At 30.7% G+C, this 20,759-nt stretch overlaps 3 protein-coding genes and 1 pseudogene across 3 annotated transcripts; all 4 read right to left on the bottom strand.

Annotated features, from left to right (window-relative positions):
- Window positions 1–579: 579 nt before the first annotated feature.
- On the bottom strand, window positions 580–3,023 carry LOC113551174. Its single transcript, XM_026953258.1, has 2 exons — window positions 2,493–3,023; window positions 580–1,534 (listed from the first exon to the last, which is right to left on the bottom strand). Exons 1-2 carry the CDS (start codon window positions 2,972–2,974, stop codon window positions 772–774), a joined length of 1,245 nt encoding a protein of 414 aa, XP_026809059.1. The 5' UTR covers window positions 2,975–3,023; the 3' UTR covers window positions 580–771.
- A 2,400-nt stretch (window positions 3,024–5,423) lies between these two features.
- Window positions 5,424–6,712, bottom strand: LOC113551175 (annotated as a pseudogene).
- Window positions 6,713–8,015: 1,303 nt separating this feature from the next.
- LOC113551173 lies at window positions 8,016–10,262 on the bottom strand. Its single transcript, XM_026953257.1, is given in 3 exon segments — window positions 8,016–9,196; window positions 9,678–9,780; window positions 9,783–10,262. Coding segments are annotated over 3 exon segments (1,293 nt in total). The 5' UTR covers window positions 10,231–10,262; the 3' UTR covers window positions 8,016–8,454.
- A 5,609-nt stretch (window positions 10,263–15,871) lies between these two features.
- LOC113553151 lies at window positions 15,872–19,649 on the bottom strand. The gene is given in 4 exon segments (XM_026956326.1): window positions 15,872–16,610; window positions 16,612–16,779; window positions 17,263–18,017; window positions 19,537–19,649. Coding segments are annotated over 3 exon segments (1,251 nt in total). The 5' UTR covers window positions 17,772–18,017; window positions 19,537–19,649; the 3' UTR covers window positions 15,872–16,036.
- Window positions 19,650–20,759: the final 1,110 nt, after the last annotated feature.

Below are 20,759 nucleotides of genomic sequence, written 5' to 3'. Positions count from 1 at the left end.
TCTTAATAATTATCATTTATCACTAATTTTGTAAAATACTGAAAAATTATTTATAATAAAACTACCCTAAAAGTTGAAATTTGAAGTTTTCATACTTTTCTTACAGTTGATGGTGGACACAAAAATAAATATTATTAACAAAATAATATTTATTTATTTTTTAATTTTGAAACTTTTTTAAAACACGTACATCGTTGTAAAAATAATACATTCATCATTCCTCCACTATCTAATCTAAAAACTGCATTTATATTTATTTTGATCAATTTTAGAAGTTATATATTTCTGATTGTTGATAGTCGATATTGACACATTTGAAATTCTGTTACTGTCTTAGCACTGGTGGATGATATCAATCGAAGGTTATATCAATTTCCGCGTTTTTTAATATTTATCATAAATAAAAATACATTATTAAAAATTTAAGAATTAATACTCAAAATACTCATATTTAGTTATATACAGTAATAGCAAATAATATAAAGCCTCTAACAATGTTTCTATTTTTGTATATACCTATTTGCATATTTTATTTATGATTTACGCACATCTTTGCTTTGAATTTTTTTATGTTATATTAAATTAAAAAATAACATATTATATAATTAGAAGGAATAATTTAAAAATCAGTATTTCATTAATTCATTAATTCATTTCTAAGACTTTGGGAATATATTTAAAATACCGCGTTCAAATAATAGATAGGCACTTTCTTTGAAACTGTTTACGTATACATATTATTTAGGTCTTTAAAAACGATTTGAATAGTTTTTACCCGAGGGCATTACAAGGCTGCGTATACGCCATGTCGATCAAATGTTGTACCAAGTCGGCTATACAGTCGGTGCCTGCATCGCCGCCCAACGCCAAAAAGTAGTCCACCGGGTCGTCGCTGGTCGCCACTGAGTCCAGCGACGGATCGCTGTTATCCCGCAGCCTGTAGCACAAAATGAACGACGCTCTCGCGAATCCAACGATAGCGCACGTGGCCATCTCGGCGTCCAGTTCGGCGCGATCCGGGACGCGGACGGCGGGCGGGACGGCGGCGGCGAGCGCGGCACAGTACGCGTCCAACAGTTCGTCCAAGCACGTCCGGCGCGTTCGCTGCGAAGCGGCCGTGTACAGGAACAGCGACAGATCCAGCGCGGGCGACCCGTAATGCACATCGAAGAAGTCCATGATGAGCGCGTCGAACGGAAGTCCGCTCTCGTCGTACTGGAACATCATGGATGCGCGGCAATAGTCGCCGTGGCACAGGACGGACAGCGGTTCGCGGCCATCCGACCCGGTCCGCAGCGTGCCCGCCGCGTCGTCGAACAGCCTGTTCAGCCGGCGCAACTGAGCGTTGTCCCGGTACCGTTCCCCACTCCGCTTCAGCAGTCGGTCCACTCCGCGTTTTCCTATTCTCTTCAACAGGTCGTTCTGGGCTATCCAGTGCCCGTTGGCGTCGGACTGCGTGTCCTGAACGTCGGCGACGAAGTCCCGAAATCTGTCGGCATTCTTGTGTTTGGCTATGTAAGAAAGCCCGTGAAACCTGTGACAAAAGCTCGGGTTATCAAAAATATTTGATATATTAATATTTTCCGCGGTAGATCGCGGCAATCGATCAGAATACGTTACAGTATAGACTATAGGATCACGATACGACGAAACGACGTAAATCTATGAACCTGTTTTGACTTTTCGCACGTTTTGGACGTATTATAATATAGATAACTGGAATATTACGAAAGTGATCGAGAAAATAAAATAGATATTATTCCATTGTATGGTATATATTTTTTCGATTCAACAACCGTTTGTTTGCCCCGATTGCCCCGTGTGACGGCTGACGGAATTACGCTGCGTCTGCTCGTTGTTAATATTTACAATGTAGGTAATGTCCGTATTATCATTTATTTTACTATCAGTATCCGTGACGTATGAACAAAATACACAATTCGTTATCAGCTAAATCGAAAAAATTCTAAGTGACGTATAGTAGTAGATAAAAAGTGTTTATTACTTAAAACTATAACGTTGTTATAGTGTAATACAGTGTGCGATAAGAGAGCAGAGAGCAAACATAATAGTCTTCTCAATCATTTTAACGTCTTAAAAATTGAATAAGTATATTATACGACTAAAATAACAATGTTGTCCATGTGTTAAATACCAGAAATAACTAATTGTGCGATACTATAAAATCAAATAACTGTTTGTTTGTTCGTAGGGTAGATACCTAACAATTTTGCATACTATTGTTATATTATTAAAATAATATAATATATATTTTGAAATTATCGAACAGAAATAAATCATCTTTAATTAGAACCTTCATAGTTATAACTTATAAAAATAAATTGTACCTATACATAATAGGTACATTCATATATTTTTTTTTATATAATTTTAATTATATTATTGCAAATTATAGACTTAAATTTTATAATCTATTATCTAATTTATTTTATTATCATATTTATATTTTGTTTAAAATCAAGTCAACTTACTTTGCGATAGCCTGAAGTGCGACGATTAAATGATCCTTATCTATGAACAGCTGGTCTTTGCTATAACGATAGCCTAAGGTATTTACATTTTCGAAAATAATTAAATCCTTTTCCGCTAATTCACCACCTTTGTTACGGCCATAAAAAAACCGTGGTAATGATAAAGCATTTACATCATTTACTAAAGGGCCACGACACTCCATTAAGAATGGGATGATCTTTTCATAAAAGTATAACTCATTATGGAATAGCATATCGCATTCAGAACTTACGCGTATCATTTGATCTCGATTTTTTAACTTGATCAAAACGGAGTAATAGATATTGTCTGATGTGACAATGTCCCCAAATATAGCATTATACTTCCACTCTTTTTTTTCAATTATATCATTATACACGTTGAACGACACTAAGTTACAATTTTTACCGAACGCACCTTCGGCCACAATGGCCTTTATTTCTGTTTTAATAAATTGTTCCATAACTTTTAATTTTTAATACACTATTTAATAGTGTTATACGTCTTTTTAAGTGTGGTATTAATCATACTAATGATTTTCAGTGTAATAAAATATATTATCTCACTATCCCACTCGTAAATCAAATCCACCAATTATTATTTATGTTTTATGTTATCAATCAGTCTAATACAATACGTATATACGTTAATCTTATCGAATTAAATAAACAAAATTGACACTTATACAATTCTCAACACATCCAAACAACACATCATATCACGTAATAAATATATTATATTGAGAAGTATTGAAAAGTACTGAGAATATTCCATTATGATATTTGTATATTTTAGAATAATATTATTTTATATTTATTTTGTTCTCAATATTTTTTTTTAAAAATATCTATCGTTTAGGAATATAAAACTATAAACTATTGATTTATTTCATTACAATTGATATATATTCTTTTTGGTTAAGTTTCAAATGTATTAAGAGGGCGTCGCACTCGCATGTGTTGTCGCCGTCTTATACACATACGACACAATAAATTTTCGTTCACCAGTTTCACCAGTTTGATATTAAAGTGAATTGACTTATTATCAAACTTTTAAGTAAGAACATTATCTATGTTCTCTCGATGGTTTTATCGATATTTTAATTTTTAAACGAATTATGAGCATTTTCAAATATTTTTATTTTCATACTCATAACTCACTTAAAAATTGGGGTCTTAAAGTCCATGACTTTAATTAATCTACTAAAATTCTCTATAATTTTTACATTTATCGAGCAATAAAATTTTAATCAATGCCTAACGCTTAACAACTATCGATGATGACGTTGAACATAAATTCTAAAACTTACAAATATCTGTCATAAAATAGTTATAAACGTAAAACGAAAATACTCAATTACATATTAAATAATAGTATAATACACATCATAACATCTTATATTTTCTTACATCTTAACTATAAATATGATTGATACACAATATTGTACCATTAAATATAAATTGTAACAACATAATCAGAATAACAATAAATAGGTAGTATAATAATGTGATCATAGGTTTCATATAGCAACTAAAAAGTAAAAAAATAAAATAGAAAAAAAAATGAAAATATTGAAAATTCAGAATACCTATACAAAAAATATTTTATAAATATTTACAGACCGAATAATTACTTAGTTGTACATTTTAATGTAAAATAATAATTTTAATTATATTGTGTTAATTCAAAAATATAATGTATAAAGACTTGAAACTTTTTGTAATTCCATATAGTATAACTTACTATAATACATAATGAAATTTTAATAATTTTTAATTCATTTAAATCACTCATTTATACTACAAATCTTATCGTCGATGTGTTGATATTGACTTACAATTTAATGATATCTAGTAATATTAAATAGTATTACATCCATTTTTTTTTTTTACATAATGAAAAATCTACCGTAATTATAACTGAAAAATAATACGAGTAACAATATAGATACAAAATTAAACATTTTTAGAGATCAGGATGAATGCCTTCGCCCTGAATAGTTTTCGTCATAATATGCATTTATAGGTACCTATGTTAGGTATATTTATTTATCATTTAATTAAAGTTCAACATATTCATTGTCCAAACATACTCAACACCTACTACTATACACTTATTATATAGCAGTCTAGTGAGCAAACATTTTGTAAATAACGAGAATAAAAAAAATAATAACCTGCTAAGAATATGCCACTCCCTCGTATGTTTCCAACTTGTAAATTGTAATAAGTACATGAAAATAAATAGATGTTCAACAGTATACATTTCATTTTATTAGTTTTGATATAAAAGTGCGTTGTCATAACTAATGTAAATTTACTAATTTAAAAATTCGAATATACTGCTGTCGAATTGACGTCACTTTTATACATTGATATAATGATATGTATAAGCTATATATAGCTAGGTGAGTATTATGATTGTATTTTATTCAATTAATTCATTTGATTGGAATAAATTAAAATTCAAGGACGCATTTGATTTACAAAACAAACTCAGATTTATATGATTTCATTTTTCTTCAGCTGATTAACTTTAGGTGACTTACTATTAATTAGTTATATGCAAGATTAATTAAAACATTATGTCCAATAATTAATTATGTACTATGTGATTTAAGTGGAATATTACTTCATCGCTTACTGACCGAACTAATAGACGGTTATATTTCATATCTAATATAGAAATAATAAAAATAAAATTTTTTTTTTAAATTAGTCATCGCGCAGAAACGATACTCGAATTATTCATATTTCATAATTATACTCATACATTATTATCACTATGATGCAAGAATTTCACAACATTTTTATTCGACAAATATTTGGCAAAGACGTAGATATAGCTTAGAAAAGTACAGAATTATATTTTAAAAACGAGTCGTAAGCATGTTGTAATAAATAATACGCACATCAGGGTGACATTTCGGAGTACATCGTGTCCAAATAGTGTTAGACGATATCAGCCACCCAATCGGTAGCTCGTTCACTACCATACGATAGCAAGCACTCCAACACTTCATCGTCGTTCATTCCGATGATCTTCAATGGTTCGATCGGTTTCTGTTCTTCCAACATGATCCGCAGGAAAAACGACGCGTGCGCCAATCCATAGAACGCGTGCTCGCGCATTTCGACATCTAGTCGGCCGCGGTCCGGAACAGGGACGTCACCGGTGACAGCGGCCAACGTCTCGCAATTCGCGTCCAACAGTGCGTCCCAGTGATCGTCCCGAGTCTGACGGTCCGTGATCATGTACAAGAAAAAGGACAAGTCGATCGCCGGCGACCCATACCGTACGGTGGCCATGTCGTACGCCAGCGCGTCCACCGGCCGGCCATCGTCGTCGTACTTAAACATCAGGTTGTTACGGTTGAAATCACCGTGACACAGGACGGACAGCGGTTCGACAGGTTCCATCACACGTCTCAACGTGTCTGACGCGTCGGCCAACAGTTCCGTCTGAAACTGGTGCGCACGTCGGTCGTCGCCGCGACGTACCGTTAGTTTGTCTAGAGCAACAGAAATTAATCCTCCGAGTCTTCCTATAAACCAACGGCCTTCGTCGTCCCACTGCGTATCCTTCACCTTTGCCATCAGATCTGTAAACTTGTCACGATCTACGTTTTTGGCTCTGTACGACAAACTATGAAACCTATAACCACAACAAAAATATTATAATAACCACTGTATTGATAACGATAAAGCTGATTAATTGATATAATATAACTTCAGTGAAGCATGTTTATTAATAGTCTACAGGGAAAATGCACACGACTATTGTAATTTGATCAAATATATTTCTCTATGTTACAAATATGTTTATCCTACCACAAAATTATAAATTAAGATCGCGTAAATTTAAAAAGAAATATGTTTTTATACTATTACCTCGGATTAATGAAAATCTACATTTTAAATTTGGAGCGATAAACGTATCAAACTTTTTATATTTAAAGGCACGGCGAAAGGTCACTGTCAAGTATTAGGTTGTTGTGTACACTGAAAATGATCTATGTTTAACGGATCTTCTTTTTGAAGGAACTATTTGAAAAAATTCCCATAAAACTACGTATAGAAACTAAGAGTTTAACATAATTGCATAATATTGTATTATGCACAGTCGTTTCTAAACTGTTTACTCTTGCTCATAATATTTGAATTCCCATTCATCTCGACCTTGGACTTATTTTAGTTGACATGGTTGCAAACGATTTGTGTCCCAAATACTGAAATGTATTTCAGGTTACATCGTTAGGTTTTTTCAGGTTACATGAATTATGTTCCTCAGTTTTTTTCGGATTACACACAATTTTGGTCAAACTACTTTAACTAATATGAATTAAAATTAAAAATAACTACATAAATAATTTTAACAATATTATATATTAAGCAAAAACTTAAACGATACCGTTTTTATAAATTCAAATCATGAAATTTGTTTATTCTCATATTCATTTGATTGTTGATTAAGAAATAAACGTTTTTCACGTATTGTCTTTGATAATACGAGTAAATTGTCCAGTACTTCATGTACAAAATATCGATTTGAATTTATCAGCATACCAAGTTGTGTAAAAATTTATACAACAGTTGGTACATAATTTATGTGACCCTATTTTTACCATAAGGACACAATTCGTAAACGAGAAATTTCGTCGGGGCACAACTTGTTAACTGCAGTTGACATAAATATTATCATCAACCTAAATTTAGGAAACCACAATAACGTAGCAGTGTATGCTGTTTTATCATTTTGTATAATGATAACAACAGTTAATCGATAAGACAGTAAACATACATAAAGAAAAAACGGCGTAATCTGCAGGATTAAGGTATTCATTAAATTCTTACAGAAAACTAATATGTAACATCGGAAACATATTTATAAAAATGTAAATAAATCAAAATGAGTTATTATTAATGGAATTGAGTGACGAGTATTGGGAAAGATAATGTATGTTTTTATTATTTATTTATTTTTGTATCGAAAATTTTATATAATATGTCCAATCTGTTACCATTTTTCAGAACATCAAAAATAATTCAATTTTCTTAATTTAAATTTAATTATTATTAAGTTATTGTTTCACTTTAAATAATAATTTGTTTTCTTATTCTAAAAGCTTGAAAATCTAATATAAGATCTATAGATAATAAAATAGTGGATAAAATAAAAAAATCAAACATCACTACATATGCAAAACGATCCGTGGCAAGATATGTGTGATATTATCTAGATAAGAAATTAAGAACAATATAAATTTTGACAAAATTTAGGAAATTTAGGTGCGTGGAAACTGCAAACTGGTATGAGTAAAAAGTATTTAATAATTAATGTATTTTTATTACATAAATAATTACAGTATATTATAGAATTGATAAGCCAAACAACGTTATCCGAATTATATTATATATAATTTATATATTATCATATAAATAATTAATTACTATTTCTAATCGATTTATATCGTAAATAATTTTTTATATATATTTAATGAACGTTTTAATTAAGACATATAAATCAACCGATAATAAACATATTATATAAAGCTAAAAATTTAAAAAACCATTACATTTTTCAGAGCAAGAGATGATAAAATAATACTTTATCATTAAGTATGGTCGGGTTCCATCTAAATGCTTTCAATGGAAATAAGCATACTCGTTGTCTTTATAAGTGATTAAAAATAAAATTATATAATGGTATAAAATCATGAAGTCAATTACAATATTCACATACAAGTATAAGTACAGAAGGATATAATATCACATAAAATAAAAACAAAATTTGTATTTATTTTAATATTATGAAAACTACATAATTTGCTGCAAGACGATTATCGCGATAGAGAATTGTCATAATATTATCATAGAATAAGGATTGAACGAGGGTATAATAATCATGGAAAACTGGAAACGCGTATGCGTATAATTAACATGTTCACGTTTCGGCGAACAACGTGTCCAAATAGTGTTGGACGATGTCGGCCACCCAATCGGTAGCCCGTTCACCACCAAACGACAACAAGAGATCCTTTACCTGATCGAAGGTCATATTGATGAATTCCAGTGGTGCGATCGGTTTCTGTTCTTCCAACATGATCCGCAGGAAAAACGACGCGTGCGCCAACCCATAGAACGCGTGCTCGCGCATTTCGACATCCAGTCGGCCGCGGTCCGGAACAGGGACGTCACCGGCGACAGCGGCCAACGTCTCGCAATACGCGTCCAACAGTGCGTCCCAGTGATCGTCCCGAGTCTGACGGTCCGTGTTCATGTACAAGAAAAAGGACAAGTCGATCGCCGGCGACCCATACCGTACGGTGGCCATGTCGTACGCCAGCGCGTCCACCGGCCGGCCATCGTCGTCGTACTTAAACATCAGGTTGTTACGGTTGAAATCGCCGTGACACAGGACGGACAGCGGTTCGACAGGTTCCATCACACGTCTCAACGTGTCTGACGCGTCGGCCAACAGTTCCGTCTGAAACTGGCGCGCACGTCCATCGTCTCCGCGACGCTCTATTATCTTGTCAACAGCCACAGAAAGTAACCCTCCAAGTCCTTTGTCTATTACAAGCCACTGCCCGTCGTCATTCCACTGAGTATCCTTCACTTTGGCCACCAGATCCGTGAACTTGTCACGATTTACGTGCTTGGCTTTGTACGACAAACTGTGGAACCTGTGACCACCACAATACGAATCAAGCCTATGTTATTATTGTTGGTAAAAACCGGTCTATGACACCGATGAGGCGTATCTATGTACATTGTATAGTTTACAGAACAATTACACAATTATTATAAAACATGATCATAAATTTATTGTCCTACTACAATGTCTGCTTCTTATCAAAAAACAAAATATCAGGGATACCACAAATTAAAAAAAAATAAAATGTTTATATTATTAGCCAAATCAATGAAAGTCTATGCTTTAAATTTGATACTCTAATTAAACATTTTATTTTTAAAGCTCTAAAGCTAGGGATAATTGCTATGTATTAAGTTATGTAATTAATAATCCAAAAATACTTTGTGGTTAACAACTAGTCTATAATATAAAAGTTTAAGTAACATCAAACTACATCCCTGAAACTATCTGAAAAATACCTGTTAAATAGCTCACCCCGAATATAGCTCGGGAATATATATCCCACTTACTTTGCTAGAACTCTGATCGCAACGACCAGGTGATCGAAATCCAAACACAACCGATGATTGGTGACTGCTAACTGGTATCCGTAAACGGTCTCGTTTCCAAGACTACCACGTCCCGGTGCCATAATTCACCACAATCGTTACGCCCGTAAAAGTAACGACAAATCGGCGGAGTTGTTGCATGCGTGTCGTCGTTATTTGACGGGCAGCACATCAACAGGAACGGTGCGATCCGTTCATAGAATAATTTCTCGTTGTGGAACTGTAGATCGTTCTTGAAAAACGCCCGCAAATCGGGAGATGAATGCTTGAGCTTGAACACGAGCTGATGGTTTTGGCGGCGGCCATCGCGGTCAATCATGACAGTCCCATACAGTATCATCGATGCGAAATGAGCATTTTTGGCGTTCTGTTCGTCGAGTGCGAACGAAACGAAACGACCGTCCGGTCCGAACGCTCCAGCTTCGATCATTTTTGCTACCGCAGACACACTCGCCGTCGTCGCCATCGTTTTCGACTCTCGTCGGTGGGTTATTAAAATAGACACATGTAACATCCAACAGAACTGGTGATGCGGATACGTGGAATGTGCCTACTGATTTTGGTTTTGTTGAGTAAGTGTTTAGTCTGCAGTCGTACCCCCACTGAAATGTGTCGACAATTATGTGGTTCACGAATAAATATTTTTATTATGAAATCACTCTGGCTATAACTATTTTATAAGTTACTCACATCTAAAACTGGTTTTTAAAGCCCAACATTGGGCGGGAACAAAAGTTACATGCGACCAATGTACCATGTCAAATCATCAGCTTGTGTAGTTTACTGATATTATATCTGCAATGATCATAAAAGTCAAATGTTAAAATCCAAAATTTTCCATTTATCATCAAAATTTCCCTGATAAAAATAAAATAGTACTTTCTAAACTCTTGCAATTTGACTAAATAGTTAAACATGAGTGAACTTTTAAAAACTGTCAATAACTAAATAATATTTTATGGTTGTATATTGTGGTATACCTATCATCGTTTATACTATGACTATATTCTAAGTCAATGAATTATTAAATTAACAACACAATCTTTGATAAGGTACAGTAATAATGAGTACTATGTAACTAAAATACATGACAACATATTCTAAAGTAAATTATCTTTTCACTAAGTAAATATAATTAAGCATTTAATATTTACGTTATATTAAAAGACATTAAATTTATATTAACGTTATTAACCATCAATATACATTAATATATATATATATGTATAATAATGAATATTTTGGTAGGTTTATAACGTTAATTACCAAAGATTTGCGTTAATTTCAAACAATATTAGTACATTATGTTAATTTTTTTTTTATTTATATAAACTATTACATTTCGAATTGCATAATTTCCCAACCAATTGACAGGTGCATTTTTTTCATTTTACACTTCGTCTTATAGTTAAAAATAAATTATCATCGCTAAATACACTTTTATTAATTTTATCACATGATATTGTAAAATTTGTTTTCTATTTCAAGTTCATCCATATTGAATTGTATTAATAGTACAATTTAAAGAAAATGAACCCAAGATTTTACGAATATTTTAACATACAACGATTTTATAACGATGTCGATAACGTTATGTATACTCAGTGTGTTATGATATAATTTATGATCGTATTTCTAGATATTAGATAATTAAATAAAAATAACAATTGTTAATTAATTAATAGACTTTGTAATCTGGACACAAGTATTGCTTACCAATATTAGGATAAAAGATTATCAACTGTCATTTACTGTGTAATATGTTTTATTTTTAAATTTATGTACTATATAATATAAATTATATTAAACAATACTATAATAATTAAGCTAACGTGACATACACGAGTGGATGAAATTCACAAATTCTATATTACTCGTATGTTAGAACATTTTGCAAAATGCCACACTTTTCAATACATTTGGCATTACTAACTTGTTATAGAAATAAATTATCATTCGATTAAATATTTATCCACATACCATAATATTTTACAAAATATTTACATAAAACGTAATTATTCTATGTTCTATGGTAAATTCAAGTTCTGTAAGTCTGTTGGCAGATAGGTAAAGAAAGGGGGTGGGGCTATCTCTTAGTTTCATAACGAATGCATTTATTTGCATAAATTTTTTAGTTATCCGTTGAATTATTCAATTATATTCATACATAATTGGCCTGGTAATTATAAATGTTTATCTACTAATATGCTACTTTTTAACCACATATAATACATCTACGTACATATTTTTTTAGATTGTTAGATTAAATTTGTTTTGTTTATTTTACGATTTTAACATATCCCACATTAATTGTTATAATGCAATCTGTTTATACATTTTTTTAACATTTAATTTGTAAAAAATAAATTAATATAGATCGCAATAATCGTATTATTTATAAAAGTTTAAAACTATGTATAAGGTATAACATTTCAGTTTGTCTATAAAAAAGTGGCCAGGGTCCATAATTTAGTGTGATACACTGAGCTGATATTCAAACCGAACAAATTCGAAACATGCATTAAAGAGTTTATTGTATGATAAATGATTATTTAGAAAGATAAACACTATTTTTTTTTAAAAAAGATAGGTTTTTTGAAATAATTTTTTTTTTATATAATTTTAAATCATTACAAGTATTTCACTATTTTTATATCAGTTAAATTGATGAAAATAAATACTGTTTTTAAAAGATGGCATAGATTTTTAATTTAATATTCCTAGGCAGAATAAAGGTAAGCCAAAAAATATAGTAAACTAAATCTGAGTTACCTACTACACATAAAACTATGTATAATAATAATTATTAATTTTTTTTTTATTATTATTAATATCGTTTTGAAATTATTAAAATCATCAGTGTAAATACGATATGCAATTTTTGAATTATATTATAGATTTTTTATTTTATTGAAAATGTAAGTAAACAATAACTGTATGCTTATATAGAAATACATTGTTTTTCTTTTAAATGCATGAGTTGTTCGGGGATTCAATACCGACCGTTTTTAAGGAGCTTAGTATAGGCAACTATCTAAATACTCTATACGGGTCGTATAAATGTATGCAAAAATAGTACGTAATTATTAATGTGTATAATATTAGACTGTGTATAAAGAAATAGTGGAGCGCTCCCATACGTGTATTCATATGTCAATAATGCATTACACAACTATTAATTATTTTTGTGTCAAAAATATCAATCGTTTTACATCATATAGGTTAGGTACCTAATAAAAATTCTTAAATATATTTGAATTTGTCATAAAACTTTCTAACCTTCTAAAATTCTTAATTTTCATAATTTAAACACAACAGGAACAAATTCCCTGATTATAAGTACATAGATATATACATTCTTAAATCATCTACTTGAAAATTAACGTTTAATAAATAAAAGAAAACTTGTATCGCTGTGGGACACTCAAATGGTATAAAAAATAAGTAATTGAAAATATGGTATATAATAAAAATAATAAAGATACCAAAAAAAGAATTTAAATGAATGTATTATTAATTGCTAAATTAGTCAGAAATAGGTGCTTGGTGAATTACCTTAGTATATTATAAAACTTATAAATATTCTATAAACATATACGTTTAACAGTATAATTATATATTTACACAGCATATTAATACAGTGTACTCTCGATTATCCGTTGTCTTTCGCGGAATCACCTACTTATATATATATATATTTATTTATACAAAAAATATATATATCTTTACATTATACATAATTATTGGTTTAATTGGGATGTGATAGCCAATTAATCGATAATGACGTAAAATAAAATACGATTATTTAATATATATTAATACTTGTTGGTAATTGTTATTACGTTTAATTCATAATTTTAATTTTTCGGATTATCCACAGAATTGGCTCATCCGTGGATGCCCTGCCACACTATTCCGCGGATAATTGAGAGTACACTGTATTGTTTAAATGTATATAACAAATCACAATCAGTGATCATAATCGATAGCAGACAGTTATCCTAGTAACACATCAGTGTAAACGTTTAGTCACATTTGACTAACTTTAAATTTGTATAAAATTCAACGTTCAATGAGTAAAATAAATAACGATATATACAGTTTTTTTTATAACTTTTTTCATTTAAATAGTATTGAAAAATATAAATTATAAATCAGAAGCCAGGTGGATAGACAATTTAAGTTTAATACATTACCCATACTATAAATCATGAGACATACAATTTTAAATTACACAATGTAATTATTACATTAATACATTTTTGATTTTGGGTAGAGCGATTAAATGTATTTTAGATAAATAATTATTTTGGACTCTATCGTTTTGTGTTTCAAAATAAATTTAAATAATCAATTTTTTCTTTGAATGTAGCTTCTCCACAGAAAATTTTATCCAATTAGTACTTTTTTTAGAGGGGAGACCAATAAAAAATTTAAAGATATCAAATAATTTTTAAAATATCTTGTCTTTTTTTAACTATTTATATAAGTTATATAACTTTTTTAGTTTCTTAAATCATAAGTTTCGCTTACAGTTATTAAAATATTTCAAAAATGCGTTTTATAATTTTATATTTTTATAAATATAAATAATTGTAAAATATCGTTAAAAATAGAAGGTTCATAGTTATTCGATCAAAATTTTTTTTTGTGTGTCCATTAATTTATCTCAAAATTCAATCATATACATAGAATCAAATACTCAATAATAAGTTAAGTTATATTTGAATTCTACAATTATTAGTGCCACTTTCATAGGCTTTTAGTTCTAATATCAAAATAGAGATCACTTATTTTAGAAGTGAGTAATGACTATAGAAGTTAAAGCTGTGACATCAAAGGATTAATTTAATTTAAATCAAAACTACGTATAGAAACTAAGAGTTTAACATAATTGCATAATATTGTATTATGCACAGTCGTTTCTAAACTGTTTACTCTTGCTCATAATATTTGAATTCCCATTCATCTCGACCTTGGACTTATTTTAGTTGACATGGTTGCAAACGATTTGTGTCCCAAATACTGAAATGTATTTCAGGTTACATCGCTAGGTTTTTTCAGGTTACATGAATTATGTTCCTCAGTTTTTTTCGGATTACACACAATTTTGGTCAAACTACTTTAACTAATATGAATTAAAATTAAAAATAACTACATAAATAATTTTAACAATATTATATATTAAGCAAAAACTTAAACAATACCGTTTTTATAAATTCAAATCATGAAATTTGTTTATTCTCATATTCAATTGATTGTTGATTAAGAAATAAACGTTTTTCACGTATTGTCTTTGATAATACGAGTAAATTGTCCAGTACTTCATGTACAAAATATCGATTTGAATTTATCAGCATACCAAGTTGTGTAAAAATGTATACAACAGTTGGTACATAATTTATGTAACCCCATTTTTACCATAAGGACACAATTCGTAAACGAGAAATTTCGTCGGGGCACAACTTGTTAACTGCAGTTGACATAAATATTATCATCAACCTAAATTTAGGAAACCTAAGATCTATAGATAATAAATAGTGGATAAAATAAAAAAATCAAACATCACTACATATGCAAAACGATCCGTGGCAAGATATGTGTGATATTATCTTGATAAGAAATTAAGAACAATATAAATTTTGACAAAATTTAGGAAATTTAGGTGCGTGGAAACTGCAAACTGGTATGAGTAAAAAGTATTTAATAATTAATGTATTTTTATTACATAAATAATTACAGTATATTATAGAATTGATAAGCCAAACAACGTTATCCAAATTATATTATATATAATTTATATATTATCATATAAATAATTAATTACTATTTCTAATCGATTTATATCGTAAATAATTGTTTGTATATATTTAATGAACGTTTTAATTAAGACATATAAATCAACCGATAATAAACATATTATATAAAGCTAAAAATTTAAAAAACCATTACATTTTTCAGAGCAAGAGATGATAAAATAATACTTTATCATTAAGTATGGTCGGGTTCCATCTAAATGCTTTCAATGGAAATAAGCATACTCGTTGTCTTTATAAGTGATTAAAAATAAAATTATATAATGGTATAAAATCATGAAGTCAATTACAATATTCACATACAAGTATAAGTACAGAAGGATATAATATCACATAAAATAAAAACAAAATTTGTATTTATTTTAATATTATGAAAACTACATAATTTGCTGCAAGACGATTATCGCGATAGAAAATTGTCATAATATTATCATAGAATAAGGATTGAACGAGGGTATAATAATCATGGAAAACTGGAAACGCGTATGCGTATAATTAACATGTTCACGTTTCGGCGAACAACGTGTCCAAATAGTGTTGGACGATGTCGGCCACCCAATCGGTAGCCCGTTCACCACCAAACGACAACAAGAGATCCTTTACCTGATCGAAGGTCATATTGATGAATTCCAGTGGTGCGATCGGTTTCTGTTCTTCCAACATGATCCGCAGGAAAAACGACGCGTGCGCCAACCCATAGAACGCGTGCTCGCGCATTTCGACATCCAGTCGGCCGCGGTCCGGAACAGGGACGTCACCGGCGACAGCGGCCAACGTCTCGCAATACGCGTCCAACAGTGCGTCCCAGTGATCGTCCCGAGTCTGACGGTCCGTGTTCATGTACAAGAAAAAGGACAAGTCGATCGCCGGCGATCCATACCGTACGGTGGCCATGTCGTACGCCAGCGCGTCCACCGGCCGGCCATCGTCGTCGTACTTAAACATCAGGTTGTTACGGTTGAAATCGCCGTGACACAGGACGGACAGCGGTTCGACAGGTTCCATCACACGTCTCAACGTGTCTGACGCGTCGGCCAACAGTTCCGTCTGAAACTGGCGCGCACGTCCATCGTCTCCGCGACTGCTCTATTATCTTGTCAACAGCCACAGAAAGTAACCCTCCAAGTCCTTTGTCTATTACAAGCCACTGCCCGTCGTCATTCCACTGAGTATCCTTCACTTTGGCCACCAGATCCGTGAACTTGTCACGATTTACGTGCTTGGCTTTGTACGACAAACTGTGGAACCTGTGACCACCACAATACGAATCAAGCCTATGTTATTATTGTTGGTAAAAACCGGTACTATGACACCGATGAGGCGTATCTATGTACATTGTATAGTTTACAGAACAATTACACAATTATTATAAAACATGATCATAAATTTATTGTCCTACTACAATGTCTGCTTCTTATCAAAATACAAAATATCAGGGATACCACAAATTAAAAAAAAATAAAATGTTTATATTATTAGCCAAATCAATGAAAGTCTATGCTTTAAATTTGATACTCTAATTAAACATTTTATTTTTAAAGCTCTAAAGCTAGGAATAATTGCTATGTATTAAGTTATGTAATTAATAATCCAAAAATACTTTGTGGTTAACAACTAGTCTAGAATATAAAAGTTTAAGTAACATCAAACTACATCCCTGAAACTATCTGAAAAAATACCTGTTAAATAGCTCACCCACAATATAGCACGGGAATACGTTTCCTACTCACTTTGCTAGAACTCTGATCGCAACGACTAGGTGATCGAAATCCAAACACAACCGATGGTCGGTCACTGCGGTCCGATATCCACGTATGGTTTCGTTTTCCAAGACAATAATGTCCCGGTTCGTCAAGTCACCGTAATCGTTGCGCCCGTAATAGTAATGACAGAGCATCGGAGTCGCGTCCTCACCGCCGTCCTTCTGCAAGCAGCAATCCAATAAGAATGGTATGATCTGTTCGTAGAACAGGATTTCGTTGTGAAACTGCTGGTCGTTTTTGAGAAACTCTTTCACCTCAGGCACAGTGTGCTTGAACTTGAACACGAGTCGATGGCTTTTCTGGTGACAGTCGCGATCGCCTACCGTAACCGTCCCATACAGTATGGACGACGCGAACTGATTCTGCCCGTTGTGCTGGCCATCCAACGCGAACGACACGAACTGACCGTCTGGTCCAAACACTCCGGCTTTGATCATTTCAACGACCGTTGCCGCTGCTGTTGTCGTATTAGTCATCGCCAGTACCTGTTTAATCAATATGCATGTGAAACCCAACAATATGGCTTTAATGTGGGTATGTGGAAAAGCGTGGACCAAGTTTGACTTGGTCGGGTTGATGTCACCGCACTGCAATCTGACTGAGACTGAGCCAAAACCACCGAAGAGATAACAGTAATGTATCTGCCGAGAACCGGTCTACTGGTGGTGGTACTGTTTTTTCATAGCAAATTGAAAGTCGAGCTAAATTTGAGCTACACGTGCCTGAGAATCATACTCAAACAATAAATCATGTGAAATTATCAGCTCAAGTATAATACTGATATACCTGCACCGACATTCAGGCAGGTTATCAAACCCAAACACAGATGCATTAATCATTATATTAATTTATTGTGAATACATGGATGGCGGTCGACGAGCTATAATAGGCTTAATAATACCGCGGGAATAAGGTTAATTACTAAAGACGATTAAAACTTTCCGACTTATCAAATTTGTTTTTAACTAAGGACGGGGAGTAAGAGTTTAGTCTTGGTTTCCCAGCACAAGTGTTCGTTTATGCGACACTTTTTAGTTAACAATCGAATTGTCCATATAATTATTATATATAATAATTGTCAACCGACACATAATTCCCTGCTATTATATTTTAAATATTAACTATGTAGACGTATTTTGTTATAATTGTTTCTATCGTATTATAAATTTGTTTTTAAGTAATGTGTTAATTCACAGTATTTTTTGTATTTAACATTCAACCTATAAAAACCGACTATGTTAAACTATAAAAAAATATGTCGAATCATTGTTATTAAAGCTGCAATAATAATGGAAATTTTAGATATTTAACAAAAAAAATTGTGGGAATGTTTCAATGTTGAAAAATTAAACCAATTTTAATCCAATTGTAATTTTTGCCACCATTCACTGTACTACGTTTTACAACAAATTCAACTTAATAATTAAGCGCCAATTCTATACAGAGCCAACACTATATATTATAATATAATATAATATCTATGATAAAAAATATTTTTTCATTTACAAAAAATATCTGTTCCTAAGAAAGAAAAATAATAAATCTGATACCAAGACCCATGTTAAAAATACATTACATAAATTTGAAAAAAAATATCAATACCTTACTGATTTTATTCAGAAAACTTTTTCAAAATATAATTATACTTAGTCATTATATTTCAAATGTTCTGTATTCACCCAAATTTAATTTAGTACTTATTACCTAAATAGTTTTAATTATATTTAACTTATTTTCCTTTTTTTATTATAAATATGGTCTTTATTTTTTTTCTGATTGTTATCACCTTTTGAAGCGGTTTTTAGTAAAAAATTATTAGTAACTTACTTAAAAATCAAAAAAAGTAACAAAAAAAATTAAAGAAAACGAACATTTTTATGTTAAACCAGTTTTTTAAAACATGTACTTACTTCTTTATTTTGAATCAAAAATAAATAACTGCCGAAACTTTAAAATGAAATCAAGTGTTTATATTATCATTTTCTATAAATGTTTTAATTTTTTTTTTAATTTATAAAAAAAAAATTCAATATGGATAAAAATGAATAAAAATCTCACACAAAATTCTTAACAAATGGTTTATTTCCCAATTAAGAGAACGTCGTACCCGTAAGATTTTTCATAAATACCATAAAACAGTAAAAATAGATTCATAATATACATAGATAATATCTTTTAAAATAATATTGTGACTATTAATTTTCGAAATTTATTGTTTATTTAAGTAAAAGTCGTACTCACATGACGTATTATTTATTTCCACGTTACTAACGTACAATATAGCAAATTTTCAGTCAGCAGAATCCATTTTGTGCTGTTAGCTTTAATATTAGTGTCAATTGACTTATAGCCATACATAAAGGTAAGAATAACATCTAGGAGATCACTTAGGCTTTTATTGATATTTTTATTTTAAAGTGAGTTATGATTTTTAAAGTTTTAATATTTTACATAGCTATAATTTAGTTTAAAATTAAAATATCAATAAAAGCCTACGTGATACACTACATTAGTTTTTTCAATTATATAAAATAATTAAATTAATGTTCACTGTATTTTTTTAATCATTGTTTGATTATCCAAATCCTTTCGTCTAACAGTCTGCTCTCGATTTCAATTAGTACAGATAATAATTGTCGTTCCACTATATACACATATATAGTGCTAATCGCCCAGACATAACAAAAGTAATAGATAAGCACACCTTGTTAAATTTTAACAATATAATTTTAAAATTAAAATCACTATTTTATACGCAAAATGTTGTATTTTAATTTTTAATCCATACATTGCTTCTTAAATTAAATTAAAAAAATCTATAATTATTAATTTTACTTATGTTTATATTAATAATATTATTTTTAAGAGGCCACCATTCCTGTGCGTTGGCTGGAATGATTTTTAATATTTACATTTTTAAATAAATTATTAATGGTTAAAGATAATCGAAATCATTTTTAACTAAAACATGCTTGTATATTTTATAAAAAGTGTAAATATTAAAAATCTATAAGTGTTTTTCCCCAAAACTGAATCAAATGATTATCAGATAAATATTTTATTGTTTGAAAATATTTATTTATTATTATAAGTATTTTTTTTTTTTTTTTTGGCCCCCATTAGCCGAACCCCACATTCTTTCCAGATGTTTACTGATTAACTTGTATATTAAATAACACCAATTTTGATAAATTACGGATCAATATCGATTAAGATTTGTACCGTATCATATTATACTTAAATATCTACATTAATTATTATAGGTACACGTATAATATGAGATTATGGTAAACCTCTACGAAAAAATATACTTGACTCGTACAGTGTATCGTTAATAAAAAATCAATAAATCATATTAAATGGCCCAATTTAAAATATTTTGTTGACTTTAACAAATCTAATAATTTAATACTTAGAAATTATAGATGATATCAACGTATAATATATTATTATAGATTATCAGT

The sequence above is a fragment of the Rhopalosiphum maidis genome, chromosome 2 (genome assembly GCF_003676215.2).
Source record: "Rhopalosiphum maidis isolate BTI-1 chromosome 2, ASM367621v3, whole genome shotgun sequence".
In the NCBI taxonomy this organism is placed as follows: Eukaryota; Metazoa; Arthropoda; class Insecta; order Hemiptera; family Aphididae; genus Rhopalosiphum; species Rhopalosiphum maidis.
This window is presented reverse-complemented; position numbering and strand designations above follow the sequence as displayed.

Excerpts from the sequence above, each read along its gene's own strand:
- LOC113551174 (XM_026953258.1), bottom strand. The coding sequence starts at position 2,974 with ATGGAACAATTTATTAAAACAGAAATAAAGGCCATTGTGGCCGAAGGT. Across the intron at positions 1,535-2,492 it reads GCACTTCAGGCTATCGCAAA|GTTTCACGGGCTTTCTTACA; the intron begins GTAAGTTGACTT and ends CTTTTGTCACAG.